General features: G+C 47.2%; 1 protein-coding gene across 1 annotated transcript; it reads right to left on the bottom strand.

Moving 5' to 3' along the window:
• Positions 1-4,258: 4,258 nt before the first annotated feature.
• On the bottom strand, positions 4,259-12,995 carry LOC149326644 (uncharacterized). The gene is made up of 5 exons (XM_089564639.1): positions 12,737-12,995; positions 9,895-10,969; positions 9,368-9,649; positions 6,194-6,230; positions 4,259-4,355 (listed from the first exon to the last, which is right to left on the bottom strand). The coding sequence occupies exons 1-5, from the start codon at positions 12,857-12,859 to the stop codon at positions 4,259-4,261; spliced, it is 1,614 nt and encodes a 537-aa protein (XP_089420765.1). The 5' UTR covers positions 12,860-12,995.
• Positions 12,996-16,018: the final 3,023 nt, after the last annotated feature.

Raw genomic sequence — 16,018 nt, 5'->3', positions numbered from 1 at the left:
GCCGGCGAGCCGGGATGATTCATGCTGCAAGCCGCGACATGTCCGATGAGAGACTGGGCTTGCTTTGCGCGACGGCGGGCGCACGGTGTTCGTTTCTAGAGGCCAGCGGAATGTGGGCAAGAGCACAACAGCACCACCGCCGCCAGACAATTCGCCACGAAGACGAGCTGCTTCCGCGTGGCTCGGATGCGGGGCGTGCTCGTACGCCAGGCTCCTCCAAGTTCTCGTCCGGTGTTCAGCCCCAGGTAGCTCCAGGCTCCTTTCCGTGAACAGACCCCGCTCGTCAGGACAGGATCACTCTTCCGTCGCCTTGCGCCCAGGTGACTGGACCAGCTTCGCTCGGTCCTTTGGAAGAACTTGCTTCTGAGCACCGGTTGTTGATCGTTCTGCATCTTGCCAAGAACCGACCGACAATAGGCAACACCCAACACGAGCAAGTGCCTTTTGTCACACGTCAAAACACCAGACGTAAAGGTCATAAAAACTCCGCTAGCAATAGTTCTGTCCCCTTTTCCGCTCCCTCTACAACAAGGGGCCTATGTGAGATACCAGACCTCCAAAGTAATAACTCATAACATGTAACGCACGGAATAAAATGAATGCAAAGTAAATTTGCTCTCTTGAGATCGCTCGGCCAGGAAAACACTCAGCTGAGGCCACAAGTGAGGATATCAGTTTTGCCCCGATTTACGAGCGAACTTGATAACTTCAGTAAAACACTCTCCGGGGCATGTTGGTTCATAGCTGGCAACCATTAAAGCGCAACAAGACGACACAAAGAAGGAGGAAAAACGACAGGACAGGCGCTATCCTGTCGTTTTTCCTCCTTCTTTGTGTCGTGTTGTTGCGCTTTTATTCTTGCAAACTTGATAACTCTTAGCAAAGTGACAAAATGTAAGTCACTAGGAGTCAAAGGCAGCCTTGCTCAGAGCGCACGGCTTAGTACGTCTGCGTTCGCGTTTAACTCGCTTCTAATGGACGTTAAACGACACCCGCTACCGGGCAAGCTGAGGTCTCTGCCTCTTTCACTGTAGCTGCGCTTTTATCTCTCTCTCTCGGTACTTGTCTTTCCAGTTTCTAGTGGGGAAACAAAACGAGAAAGATTTGCTTAATTGACTTGCGACTTGTCCCTTTCTTTACGCTTCTCACGCCAGTCGCGGCATTCAATTCCGAGTGCGCAACGCTTCCGGTGGGACCGTTCTTTCTTTGTTTGCGGTGGCAAGTGACGCCTTCCACGAGTCTCCAATTCCTTGTGCACCCATTTGCCTTTCCGCTCGATGTGAGGTTCGCATCTACCCGGCCCTTTGATTTTACGCTTACTGAATAGCGTTATTCTGACACGCGGCTTTCCATCGCGATAGCTGTACTTGGCAGAGCGCTTACACGGTTTCTTGCAAATTTTTTCGCCCCTGTCAATACGGCCCCGTAAAATCATACTTTTTTTGAGCCGTACACGCATTTTCTCTGGGCGCGTGTGCCGCTTTCTGTGGGACCGCGGTTTCTTCCTTGATTGCAGTGGAAAGTGAGAGCCTGCATGAGAGCACGTGCCTTTTCGCGTTCTGCTCTCTCTGTGCTGACGGCAAGAGTCCCCCCTGTCTCACTCCTTAACTTTTCGCCTCCCGGGCAGCGCTCTCTTATATCTCGGTTTCCTCCCTTGATACTCTTTCCCGCGCGAATACTGATGCGATTTCTTTTTGCAATTTATCCTACTGCCCAGGTCTATGTCCCTCGGAACACTTATGTGTTTCACTTTTTGGTCTGATGGCGATGCACCGCACATTTCTTTAACCCCGATTCTGAACCTTGTTTCAGGGCTCACTTAAGTGACTGACTTTAATGCGATCCGTGTGCCGGTGAAGCTGATACTTCCGATGGCAGCAACTCCTTCTCGTGCTTGCCCTTTCTGTCGTTTCGAATGCACCGCTCATTCTTTTGCCTGCCTTTCATTTTTCGGTGACAGCTCTTATTCACGTGCTTGTCTTTCATCTTGTGGTAATAGTCCACTTTCCTGAAATAGTAGCTCCTTACCTTCCGGTTGCAGCTTTCTTTCCTGTGCTTGCCTTTCATTTTTCGGTGACAATACTGTTTCGCTAGCTGGTTCTTTGAAAGCACATGCTGCTTCCGTAGCCTAGGTTCCTGCTGTCTAACAATATCTCTCTGATTGTCGGCCGATTCACGTGCGCTACCTGGATCAGGTCTTTCTTTGGCGCCTCTACTACACTCCTCAAACCTGCGCTCTACCTCCTCATCGTCCCTGAGGGCACATATGTCCTCATCTTAATCGGATGAAATGACGTCTACCACCCCTATGTCGTCTGGAGCGTTCTCTTCTCCACTGTCGTCCAGCGCCTTAGCTTCTTCAGGCGCTGACAAACCAGTGTTTTCTCCTGAAATGAGTGCTGGCAGGCAGCCGTCATGCTCCTGACGCGTTTCAGCCGATTGCAGATGACGGTCGGCCTTGAAATCACTCGCGACGTTACCGCTGCTGCAGCTGCTTTCTGGAATGTGACAAAGCTCAGAGAAGTGCAAAACCATGAGACTCGTCTCGCATCGCTCGCCGCAAACATCAACGTCCAACTCAGCGTCCGCAAACTCTATATGCGTCCGCTTCCGTTGACCACAAGTGTCGGGTTTCTGCATTTCTGCCGAACGCGCTGCACAACACTGTGTGCCGTCCTCGTTTACTTCACTTGCGTGGGCACAGGCGCTTTCATTAATGTCCATACAGATGTCGTTTATGCCCTGCTCTGCAATTTATCCTGCTTCTGACACACTAGGAGATCCGCTTTCCGGTAACTCCGCGACAATCTCGATGGGCGAGACCTCTGTAAGTGCATCGTCCGATGCTGTGACCACCTTATCCGAAGGCAGAGAGGTTTTGTCAGGTGACGAATGCGGGGCATCTTCCACCGTTATAGCAGCAGTTACATCTGCCACGTACGGACTACCTTCCTCTGTGCCGCACTGGCAGCTCTGCTCGACAGCTACGCACTCTACCTCTCTGTCGCGATCGTCCAAACCTTCCGCATTTTCGAGCCATTCTAAAACGTCGGCTTTAAACTGGTAGGAAAAAACGTAAAACATTGGGTGCTATTTTGCTCTCGCTAGTACGTTTTCTAAGGTCCGCCGGTGACAAGTCATATCTAGTCAGTAAAAAGCTGTTCAGCTTATCGTACTTCGTCAAGCCGCCACCAAACAGGCGCTTGACAACGTCATACGCTTCGCTGGAAAGAAAGGCTACCAACTTCTGTGCCCAACAATTCCGCTCAACGCGCTATCTCTCGCAGACGCGCTCGACTCTGCCTCTGAATACTTCGCCATATCCTCGGCGGTCACGAAGGACCGCGGCCTGTCTCTAGGCTGCCGACCGTTGGTCTCATGCAGAACGGATAATGCTTCATTTCTCTCACAACTTATCCGATGCGCCTCAAGCTCCAGGTCCATCAGTTTACCCACGCGAGCACGCCGTTTTATCTCAAGCTGCTTCCGTTTTTCTGCTTCTTCGCGCGAACAGCTTCCTTTTTCTTCGCTCTCAGAGCGTAGTATGGTCTCGCGCTTAAAGCGTTCCTTGATCTCCTCGCGCTCACGGCGTTCTTTGATCTCATCCCAGGCCTCATTTGTTTTATCAGCCGTTGCCTTCTGTGCCCGCATGATCTCAAGAATCCCATGCTTTCGTTTTTCGGTGCCCAAATCATTGCCCAACTCTTCACAGATTTCGATGAGTTCCTTCACTTTGAAGTTCTCCGTAGCCTATTGTCGTTTGCTCTTTTCTTAGAATTCCCTCGCCGTTCACTACTATAGAGCTACTAGCATGACACGCGCAAGAAATTCTTTACAACAACGCCTCGTTTACTCCCTCTGCACCAGCTTTCTTTTCAAAGCACTCCTACTTGTCTCGAACCAGGAAAGCTCTCTCCAGTGCAACACACACAGCCCTACTCTAGACTACAATCACGTGTGCTAGAGCAGTCTGGCGAATTGAGGGGAAAACATCGGGCACTCAACGCGCCGAGGTAGCTGACGCTGGTCGATCCCGCAGCTGCCATCCACTATTAGGATTGGGGACCCCACCGCTGCCACCACTATTAGGACTGGGCCTTCGAGCCTGGTCACCAGGGTTGAGACTGGAGCATCTCAACCTGCTGCCTCTGTTGCGCAGAGCTGAGCCAAGAAACGGTTGAGGCGACGGTGAGTCAAAGGACGCTGATGTAAAATATGTGCAAGGGCTTTTACACGATAGATACAAGGGCCAAGAGCATCACGGGCTGAAGTAGGGCGGCGCCCTGCGGCGAGCGTCTCTGTGGCGTGATGGCTGTTCTGCTGCCCGTATGCACCTCAGGCTCGTGTTGTTGCGACTGCGAGAAGGATGAAAACGAAATTGCACGGGCCTGCCTACTGGCTCTAGCCGAGCCACCACCGCTGCCACGTGCACCGAGAGGAGAGTTAAAAGCGCGGCTTCGTTTTTATAGCCGCCGGTGACCGTTGCGGCAGCCAGCCGTTCAAACCCTCCAATCAGGTCACGGCACTGGCCACCGTTCAAATTAGACGAATAGTCGAGAGGGCTCCGCTGTTGAAGGTTTGCAGACTGAAAAGGGCGCCCGGCGAAGCATCGTAGAAGTCTCGAGCCGACAGTGAGGATGAGGAGGAAGGGTCTGCGCCGGCGAGCCGGGTGCTGCAAGCCGCGACATGCCCGATGAGAGTCTCGGCTTGCTTTGCGCGACGGCGGGCGCACGGCGCTGGTTTCCAGAGAGGCCAGCGGAATGTGGGCAAGAGCACAGCAGTGGTTACGGCGCTCGGCTGCTGACCCGAAAGACGCGGGTTCGAACCCGGCCGCAGCGGCTGAATTTCGATGGAGGCGAAATTCTAGAGGCCCGTGTACTGTGCGATGTCAGTACACGTTAAAGAACCCCAGGTGGTCGAAATTTCCGGAGCCCATCACTACGGCGTCTCTCACAGCCTGTGTCGCTTTGGGACTTTAAACCCCAATCAACCAAACCAATTTACGAAATTTTATATCGCGTCTGAAAGGAACAATGTTCCCCAGTTGAAAAATCCACCAGACTGTTCTGGTGTGTTCTGGTGTTAACACCAGGATTTCCTGGTGTGGCTGGTGTGGGCACCAGGCCAGCCTGGTGTGCACACCAGACCAGCCTGGTGGTGCTGGTGTGCACACCAGACCGGTGTGGTGGTGTCTGGTGTGCACACCAGACCGGTGTGGTGTTGTCTGATGTGCACACCAGACCGGCGTGGTGTTGTCTGATGTGCACACCAGACCGGTGTGGTGTTGTCTGATGTGCACACCAGACTGGTTTCATGTCGTCTGGTGTGCACACTAGACTGGTTTCATGTCGTCTGGTGTGCACGTACACTAGACTGGTTTCGAGTCATCTGGCGTATATGATCCAGCTCAAGCACACCAGACCTGTTGCTGTATTCATGTGCGGGAGCCGAGCGCCACCAAAAAGATCTGTTCGGTTCATTCTAGTTTGCATGATGTACCAGATACAATCTCAGGCACATGCCAGACATGTGGCCAAGGATTATTTCATGCACTGACCAACATGTAGGTTGGTTTGGTACTTACTGAGATTAATGAAAGATTTCTGTCCTGCTTAATTGCATAGTCCATTGTTGCAACTATGGGTGTTCATGTCTTCACACCACAGTCAAACCGTAAAAAAGTCCAAGGTAAATTGTGAGGTGCATTTGCATATCATACAGCATATAATTTAGTATTTATTACTATTACACTAAGGATGAATGGCAGTCTGTTTATTATGTGGACAAAAAAGGCACACTTTTTTAGCTTCCAGGTATAGTTAAATGCTCATATCAGCCAGGACAACAAAAAATTTGTATCTGGTGTGACTATGAAAACATAAAGGCATGACAGCAGGTTGAACTAAAGCTTGAAAGAAATTAAAACACATTTATTCTCAAAATTCAGCATAGAACTCCTTCGTTTCAGAGTTGCAGTAGTGCCTTCGCGAAATGGGCATTTGGGAAAGTACCCCTGAAAGCATCACAAAAGAACACCATCAATTCATTCCCCTGAATTGTAGCAATGTGGGGCCTTTCATACAGCCAGGCAGCTTCCACAGTGCTTACCAGTGCCTTTCACAGTGATCAAGGCAATGAAATTACTGGAATCAGAATGGTGATAAGGAGGTGGGCTTTTGTGCAGACACAATACTTGACGGGCAGGTAGGAAAGTACTGAAGTGCTGCCAGCTGCATTAAGCACAACAGCAAATGCCAGCTCAGTTGATAACAAATTTTGCAAGGGCATTTGAAGACAACTTCACACAGCACTGTGCATTTGCTCATCGACGCAATGCCAGAAACCATAAGGAACAGCAAGACAGGAACAGGCATGGCTGAGTTGGCAACAGTAAAAAGTGCTACACGGCAAAACAGCCGAAAACATCCTAAGCTCCCCCTGTGCTATAGATTCTGCCTGTAAGAGCTTAATTTTCTGACTGACATGAGAGCTGTACATTGTTAAGAGATGAAGAGAATGTGAACTATCAAGTTTGAATGGCCAACGATTATTTCGTGCACTGACCAAACACCACCAATTGCATAGCTGCTAAAAGGAGCATTTTGCTACTAGTTTACTTGTTTTAACACCCGCTAGGTGAGATGCCCCAGACAACTTTTTCATCAACAGCCAAACAAAGTCTCAAGGTCAGCACATGTAGGTAAAAAAAACAAGCAAAAGACATTTTACATATCATTATATAAAGGGTCTTGGAAAACAATGCCCTTCCAAAGTTACATGCACTGAAAAAATTCCCCGCTGTACATTACCACTGAAGGCTATGGAAAGGTGCAAAGGAAGTGCAAATACACTGTAGAGAACATCTTCAGCATAAGTTGCTGTTTTTCATGACAATGCCTACTTCGAAGCATGAAGGACAAGAATCAAAAAACTCGTGCTGAGCAGCAGAGCAGCAAATAATGCACAAGACAGTACACCGCAACTTGACATTACTTAATAAGGCACAATATTATATAAAAAAGGGCTCATATCACAGGATACAATGTCAGTCAGGTTATCCAGCTGAAGTAAGCAAAGAATAAAAATAAATGGGTGCAGTTTTCACTGGATATAAACGAATGCATGAGAACTGCTTCAAAGAACTGTTCATGAACTCGGAACAGATTGAAAACACAGAGATAACAGTCCCTGATAAGTGTGTTCATTTAACAGAAATGAACACTTACAAAAAAGCTGGCTCATTCGGGTTGCTAAGTCATATATATAGGGATACATCTTGTAGAGAAATCATCAGCTAAACTGCATATACTGTGGGGCAAAGGCTTCTCCGAATACTAAGTTCCGAACCTCATGTGAAACACGGCAGTGCAGGAGCATTCATGCTTTGGTTGGTCTGTCCAGCGGGCTCAATATTTAAGGCTACGTTTCCCTTGATGGAGACAGTTGGCAAGTACGTATGTGAATTTTGTACTAAGCTACCATTGAAGCATGTATGTGTTGACGTGTTGGCAAATGCAAAGAAAAACATGCCTATCGAAACATTTTCTTGCTGAACATGCACAAGACAGTGTACTGGATGCCACTGCCATGTGACAGTGAACATACACAACAAACAAGACAGTGTGTTAATGATAATGCAACACGCTGCAACCTCAAACAACACTAACTAGGTACCTTGCAATGTGCTGCCAAGTTTCATGACATTTTGAATTTTGTAAAACGCAATAGCAAGTTGGCCACAATCATAAATGGAGATCATTGAAAAAGTGGATGAGTGAAACTGCTATGAGTAAGATGTGCAACAGACTGGGCAAAGGGTATTTTGTCTATGTCGAAAAGATCAGCATCATCATTTTTGCATTTTTCACAAAGCTGTATTCGTGTCTCACATGCTGCATACATATCGTAAAACTGTGCTCAGAATGACATCGCTTTGAACCAGTTTTGACCACTGGTTTTGTAGAAAAAGAGAGGAACAGAGCTGTAGCAATCACTTCATAAAAAGACCTAAAATATGGTAAATATCCATACCGCAGTCTTTTTGATGTATAAGACGACTTGCTTGTACACTGAAACTTGCTTCAAGAAGTATTATGTTGCAGTTCACCGATGAAAAAAGCTTAAAAGCTGAAGAAGTTTAAATTTTTGTTTCCCTGCAAAAGTGGGCCGTGTCGAACTGTACGCCCGTGCTTGTAAAAACATAACACCAAGGAGGCCTAAAAGTTAAAAATATGCTGAATGGTTTGTTTCATAGCTCGGTAGTATCCAGCATGCAAAAATATGGTGCACAGGGGCGGCATTTTCCCATTTGACAGCATTTGAAGCAAGTGGGATACAAGTGTCTTACTCAAGAATATTTTCATGCTGTTCCCTCATGGTACTGAAAATGACTAATCACTTTCATGAAGATTAGGCATCTTCACTAAGAATGTGCTCTCTTGTTCCACAAGCACACAAGATGAAACAACGCTTTCTTCGCAAAGCATGCAGAGAGCGATGCCAAATGGAGGGTGCTCGATTCTGAACAAAAAGGGCAGCTCAAACACTTCAGTAATCAATTCTTGACACAACAGCAAGATTTTGCTGTCAGCAGCAAACACCTTGAGAATTTTAACAAGTTTGCCGTTACTTGCTTCCAGGTAGCATGAACATGTTCTTTCTGCTTGTTGATAATGGGCGCTGTGTACAGTGAACCCCTTGACACGAGCTCTAAGGTACTCACTTACGCATGCCTCGGAACCAATGTTTTGCCTCAACAGTATTTGGATGGGTTCTTCATAGACACAAGGTGGCAAAGCTGCACCTAAGACACTAGATTTGTGCTGTTTAGAAATTTTACCTGAAATTAGCTCCTGCTGCTTTTTCAAAAATGGAGGAAGAGGTACCAGACGTTTCAAAGAATTTAGAACTCCATTCATAATGAATTTTTCTGATATTTGCCGAGGAACCCCTTTCGCAGCAGACACAAGCTTCAAGATGTCCCCGTTGCCCCCTTCAAATGGGAAGGTTGACGTGGCCCACAGTGGACCTGTCATCCTAACAGATTTCGCCAGATGTAGAAGTTGATGAACATTGAATGTTTGCGCACTTTCATCATAAAATATTTTCACTTCCTCCACAAACTGTTTCAGCAACCTTTCTGCAATAAAAGTGTCACTGCGTTCAACACTTTCTCTCAGCAGCATAAAAATGCCTTCTACCAGCAATGAAAAATGCCTAATATATCTATCTGGCAGAATGTTTTGAAGGCATGGCACACTGTAGTATAGCAACCAATACTTCCATTCTGTGGCTTTCCAGAATGCCCTCTCTGAAATTGGCCTTGGCAGTCTCGAGAAGCTTATTGGTGGCCGTGCTTTCAATATACGCTGATTTAGGTCGGCAATTCTATTTCCTACATACCAAGGCTTCCCAGTTGCAGACAGCCAAAGCTCTGTCATTTGTGCAGTCACACCCTCCAGGACACAATGCATATAATCGGGAGGGAAGCCCCAGACCAAGTCCAATGTTCCTAGCTTCGTAACTGGAGATGGCCCCTTCACTCCATCGACAGAGCACTTTCTTGTAACTGCAAGGGACATGGCTGACAGCACAGTGTCGTGGGACCTTTCAACCATGGCACCGCCTTCAAACGTGTACTTTACTGTGCCTACAACAAAAACACAACAAATCATTAAAATCAAAACTCACTTCATGCCGCACAGATCAAAGCAGTAGTAAAGAACAAATGAAAATAATTAAAAACATGAATATAACACCGGCAAAGTATAAAACATCCAACTAGCCAAGTAGGCTGTTATTCCTTACTTTTACCGCTGGCAACCAATCTGCCATGTAAAACATATGCTGTATATCTGTGTCCTTCATAAGACTGAATGAAAGCAGGAGTCTCACCGTCAACTAAAGTTCCCTTGTTAAGACACCAAGTGCAGCCGTAGTACCCGTTGTACTGCTTTGCATTGAGCAAAGCAGCTCTGGCCGGTGAGTCGACACAGCAGCACACAATTCTGACTGCAGACTCCACAACTTGATCAGCAAAGGTCCACATCAGGCTGCCAACCTCTTGGAACTTGTCCACAAAGGTTTTCATGAAGAGATGTGCAGGTGGATGCTCCTTGCCGAACCACACTGCTCCAACCAAAATATTCTTCCACCGCAGAGGAACGGGAAGCTCATTGAGGGCAACTTGTATTGGCCACACAGAACCTTTGCTTGACTTAAATACCGGTGCACCATCAGTATTCATCGTCAAAGTTAGGTCACTCCACTTCATTTTGTGGTCGCTGCGAACTTTCTTGTAGAGCAGGCCATCTGTGATATCGGTGAAAGCCTCTGGGCATGATGAAGCAAGCTGAAGCAGGTTGCTTCCAACTATTTTGCCCATGCGTTTCAGGAGCTGTTGCAGTTGTCGCTTCAAGTTAAGAGTGATGAAAAAGCTCCCCTTCTTCAAAACCTCTCCTAGGCTTGCAACTTCTGAACAAATTCGGCAACGCCAGTGGCTGGTACCATTGCCATCAATTAAGAACTGGCAAGTCGGGCAGAAGGCATGAATGCTCACCATTTTTGACTGCTGAAGCCTCCACAGTTTTCGAAAACCATATTTGGTTGAAGGAAAAACCTCTTCAGCAAAGAGGGCGTTCAGAAGCTTGAGCAAGCTGTCAACTTGTGTCCATGGTAGCTTAGCTGCCACAACAAATGATAATATCAGGAGCATGGCTTGCAGTCGAGTTGTGGACTGGCCAGGAAGAGTCGTCTTTGAGTTGGCTGCGATGAAATCAGAAAGATCATCATCTGGGTCGTCAGCTTCCGCATACACATCAGGGTCTCCCTGCTCAGCATTCTGGTTAAAAGAGGCAGCACTTCCTGCTTGTTCAGAGAGCTGAGGTAGTGGCAGCAGACATTCTTCACTCTCAGTTTGTTCGTCTGTAACCTCAGCGTCCCCTCTTGGTACCTCATTTACTGCAGCTAACTGCAAAGAATAAACAAAAGAGGAATGTATTATCAGACAGTGACGAAAGCCCGAGTGGCATGCTTTGAGAAATCTGGCCGATTAGTGGGTCAGCATCTTATCATGGCATGATGTGAGCCCAATTAATGCTGAATTGCTGCTCCATCCTCACACCGCTTGTTCTTTACCCAGATTTAGCATTTGAGACTATTCCAGCTGACGAAATGGGAATGGATGTGAGACGGCAGCAGTTGTAATTGCGTCCACTGCACACAACTCTGCCATTGGCTGTGATAAGATGCTGACCAAGTGACCGGCTCCAGCTCTCACAGTGCTATAAAGTGAGCTTCACACACTGACATGAGAAGATTTGTCTGAACCGGTGTTCTGCTGGACAAAGAGAGAGACCTGAGAGATCCACTATGTTGAGGGCTCAGTGTTTCTACTTTTAGTCATTCTTACTGGTATGCACAGGAATTTTCCATAAAAATTACTACGGGCTTTAAAAAGTATCAGTGCAATCCGTGCTGCTCACAGATGATGTCAGAGCAGAATTGCATGACACGTAAACTCATGTTTGCCACATCTACATATAGTATGCCGATGTAGTCGACACCTCTCACACATTTATAGTGTTCAGTTGGAGTTCGTGTTTGACTGCATTTATGTTGATGAACTCTTCTATACGCAGCATTTCTCATTGGCGCCTGTGCTCAAGTCCCCAAATTATGGCGGCTACATCCAATTTGGCTGCTATTTGGCTGTATTTCAGCCTGGCTATGTGACAAAAGGCCCTCACAACGCAATATTTCGATCCACATTTCACCTCACCAGTCTCCTTCTGCTTCTGTTTCTGGTTTCTCTTAATTTGATGCTGCGGAGTGCTTTTTTTCCTGATCATTGTGCACCCGCGCTGCCTTGCTCTTCTGCCACAATCTTTGATGCGACAAACTTTTTTGCCATGGTTTCATTCATCACATTCATCATTTCCGTTTCCTAGCCCTGTTTCTCATTTCTGCATGCTGCGTTCTGCTATCAGCCGTCTGCATCCATCACAGACGATATTTTGGACGTTGATAGGCCATGTAAGCAATGTAAGCTCCGCCTTTTCAGGAACTCTCTTTAGATGCTTACCGCGCAGGTAAGAGCATGACCACTGCCTGCGGTGGGTGTAAGGACGCTAGGTTCTCGCGATTCCGCAAAAGAAAAAAATCTGACTTTAGCTTTCTCCCCCCCCCCTTTCACAAAGAAAAAAAAGTGTGTGTGGTGGGGGGGGGGCAAGTTGAAATACAGAATAAACGAATAGGTCCAAGTTATTCAAAAGGCAACGCTTCAAATGAGCGCGGCACAGTCTAGCGAAGCAAATCTCCATTACGGTAATGCACGCACAACGCACAGCAGCAGCCGCGCCGTCATGATCCGTGCCGCCGGTGCTCGGCGTTTCGAGCTGTCCAGCTCCAGCACCCGTTTGCCCTTCTTTGCTGTCCCTACTTCACTCAACTTCTGCAGTGCCTTTTATTTCGCAGCGACCCGTTCCTCTTTTCCGCATCCACACCCACAAATATGCACTTGCTCGCCCCGCGTTTTGCTTCAAAATTCACTGAAAAGCGGGCTTCTCCTCACGGCTCGCAAGCCTAATGGCAAAGGTCGCTTTTGCAACATTGCACAGCTCGGAAAAAAAAAAAAAAAAACACTTGCGGATTCTTTATGAGTTCGTGGAATGTAAAACTTTTCGCCGCAGAAAGTGAATGGGCCCTAGCATATGACGTAAACAACTCGGTGAATTACCTGCGGTGCTTGAGACGTTGCAGCGGATTCCTTTTGCAGCCGGCTCCATGTCGTCTGCCGCGGAATTTTCAGTGATAGCGCATTTGGCTCCAAATAGGCGCGGTAGCGTTTTTTGGGAGGCATGTTGGAGCACCTCCTTTGCACGCTTGTAACAGGCTTGTACAAGTAGATGAGGCGTTGGCTTGTATAAGGTGCAAGAACGACACTGAAGACAGATGGAACGTACAACCAAGGAGGCGACTACAGACTGCGCGGGAAATTCCGCACGCCCGCCTCTCCTTTCCTTTTTTTTTTATAGCTTCAATGCGTGCCCGCCTCTCCCAGCAAGGCAAACGCTACAATCTAGCCAAAAAGAAAGTGGCGCTTACAAAGTTAACTACTACATTTGCAACATCTACAGATAACTCAATCTGTTTCAGAGCAACGCGCTAAAGCAGTCTCATCAGCATGCAATTTTTTGTTTGACAAGACTGCAGCGCCACACACACCATTACGTTGTCAAAACATCATGTAGATAGTTTGTTCCAACCGTTCCAACATCCTTTTTGTTCTATACTGCGCGTCATTGGTGACTTGCTCCCGAGTGTGCATCAGTGCAATGGTGTTTTACATTTACGTGAAGTTTCTGCTTGACAACGTGAAAAAAGTCACTTCATCGGTTCTTGTGAAAAATTTCCACCCAAAGAGCACGGAAGATTTTGCGGCGGGAAATATCTATCAGGTCTATTGGGAGGGGGACGACAAAACAAAGGGCGGATACTACGACGCCGAAATCCTACAGATGACAGGTAAGAACACTTTTATTACTGTCTGAGTACTTTTGTAATTTCTACTTTGCGGCAGCTGTAGCTACCCGTGTATTTCCAGTGCCTTTAATGTACAGGGCGTTGATTGATATTGAAACTTCATTCAGCCTCTATGTATGTACCGCCGTGAGCACGCTTAACACAGACGCTCGAGCGATTGTCTTTCACTGACGTTAGTGCCGCTGGGCGTCGGCCGCTGCGTCTGAGACAAAATTAAAGTGGAAGCAGGGCACGAGCTGTCTCCAACGTCCGCAAACATACCGTGCAGTATGGCCTTGGACTCTGCGCCCAGCGCTCAGAGGCTGTAATATCAGTGCAGGACGCGCAAGCGAACGTTCCTCCAAGCAACCACAGATATCCGTCGGACGTACGAGCTAGATCCGAACGTCCTTTGCCGAGATCGGACGTCCATCGGACGTACGAGCACAATCCGATTTCGGATATCCGTATTCATACATCCGCCGGACGTACAGACAGTATCCGCTTTTGTCTATCCGCATTAGAGACAAGGTGTACGTCCGAGGGATGTACGGTGGAGTATATTCTCCGGATATGAGTATAGAGTTTTTTTATAATTGTTCACACAGAAAAGTCGCGCCGTTCGAGTATGTATACTGTAGAGTTCGCTTTTTTAACCTAGAAAATTTTATTCGCGAAGGAAATTTTGTCAGTTTTATTGGCTAGTGTGCGAGAAATTGCGTTAATATCTGCATATCTGCTTTGGAGAAATTATTTCCATGAGCTACACGGTTTGACTTGAGGACTTTTGTAAATTCGCGCAATTCCCTAGTCATATACTTGCAGTGCAAGGGCCACTGCTGAACTAAATTTAAGGGTAGGAGCGAGTGCTACACAAATTTACAGTAAATAAATTACTAATTTACATCTAGAAAACATATAAAAATCAGTAGCGACATCGTGTCCGCCGTGGTAGCCACCCTAGCCGTGGTAAAACGCGATTGAAACCACTTGTAAATTCAAAACTCCCGTTTAACTCCGCTATCATCATCATAAATGCAGCTTGTAGTCAGCCCAATCCAATCCATCAGCCACAGAGTGCAGCGGCGTAATGGCGGCGTTGCTGGTTTGGTGCGAAGTGTGGTGCCCCTTTTGAGCTCTGTTACTAGAATGTGTGGCTTTTTTTAGTCTACGGACGAAAGTGGTGTGTAACTTGAACAATTCGAAGGATGCGGCAAGTGCCTGAAGCCCTCCTGGAACGCTGGAATATCGTACTACACCGACTTCGGATGAAAGAAGGCCTAGTGTGATTGCCTACGGCATGTCCTACGGAGGTAAGTGCAGTACACTGCTTGGGAATTACTTTTATGACAGTGGAGCAGGATCTGTAACATTCTCTCGCGGAAGAGTTGGAGTTATGTTATGGCTATACTGTGGTGTGGGCTACGGATGGGTTGAGACTTGTTGAGAATGGGTTGAGAATACCAATAACAAAGTTGCCAAGCATTTTTGAATTTATCATGGTCTACTGAGATTTGGCGTGGACTTGATTACTAACCTTTTTCTTTTCATTTTTTGCAAAAAGCTGTTCGCTTCTGCTTCATCATGAAAGTAGGAAGATGGATGTGCGCTCGAAGTTTTACGTCTTATTGAGGAGTTACACACTTCACATTAACTCAGTCCTGTGCTGATGTACAGTCACAATAAAATATTCTCGCTGTACTTTCAGTTGCTTTTTCATTTTATTGCCCCGCGGACACGAAGAAAGTATGCATGTGCCATATATGCAAACATCCGAGAAAGATCCGGGAACGGACGTCCGAAATCGATGTCCGTCCGGAACATCCGAAACGGACGGCCAACGGCAGGCCGATGGATAGCTGTGGTTGCTTTGTTAAGCGTGCTGACGGCGGTACAGCACTCGAATTTGCTTGTCAGGGCTATAGGAATGTGTTCTTGAGCTTTTCTGCCTTTCGTAACGCGCACCGCTGTTGTGCAGTTCTCACGTTCAACTTGCAGGTTTGCGAATTCCGTCCTGTTTGCAGCATGTTGCATGTTGATGGATGTAACGAAATTAATCTGGCAGTGTCCGGTAGATGGTAGAGTCGCCCAGCTGAAATTACCCCGGCACCTCCATCAACTGGGCCTCGTGAATACGTTTTTTTTTCTTACTGGCGCCCCTCCAGGCATTCTTCAGTTGTAGTAATGAACTGTCTTATGTACAAGTGATGAGTGGCTGGTCTTCCCAGGGTGAACCCGTTGCTTTTTTTTTTTTTTTGGGGAGGGGGGTGTATCACTTGGGAATAGTTCGGAAGCATAAAATGTATACTTCACTGCTCTTGGTTATAGCTCAGTTGATGACCATGTCCTAGCTACGTGTATTGAATATTAAACTGTGAAGACCTCTGTAGCCGAGAAAGCTGCCAAATGTGACAGAGGTTCTCACGCCACACTAGGTAGGCAGTGTCGATTCTGCATTGTTTCTTGAAAACTTGACATGAATGCGAAATTCTAGAGG

This window comes from Amblyomma mixtum, chromosome 10 (assembly GCF_055824585.1).
Source record: "Amblyomma mixtum isolate Tamu chromosome 10, ASM5582458v1, whole genome shotgun sequence".
Classification (NCBI taxonomy): Eukaryota; Metazoa; Arthropoda; class Arachnida; order Ixodida; family Ixodidae; genus Amblyomma; species Amblyomma mixtum.
Note: the sequence above shows the minus strand (reverse complement) of the source record. Positions and strands in the feature narration are given on the sequence as shown.

Excerpts from the sequence above, each read along its gene's own strand:
- LOC149326644 (XM_089564639.1), bottom strand. The coding sequence starts at position 12,859 with ATGCCTCCCAAAAAACGCTACCGCGCCTATTTGGAGCCAAATGCGCTA. Across the intron at positions 10,970-12,736 it reads CAACGTCTCAAGCACCGCAG|TTAGCTGCAGTAAATGAGGT; the intron begins GTAATTCACCGA and ends TATTCTTTGCAG. Across the intron at positions 4,356-6,193 it reads CTTTCCTACCTGCCCGTCAA|TCGCAACAACACGAGCCTGA; the intron begins GTATTGTGTCTG and ends TCCTTCTCGCAG.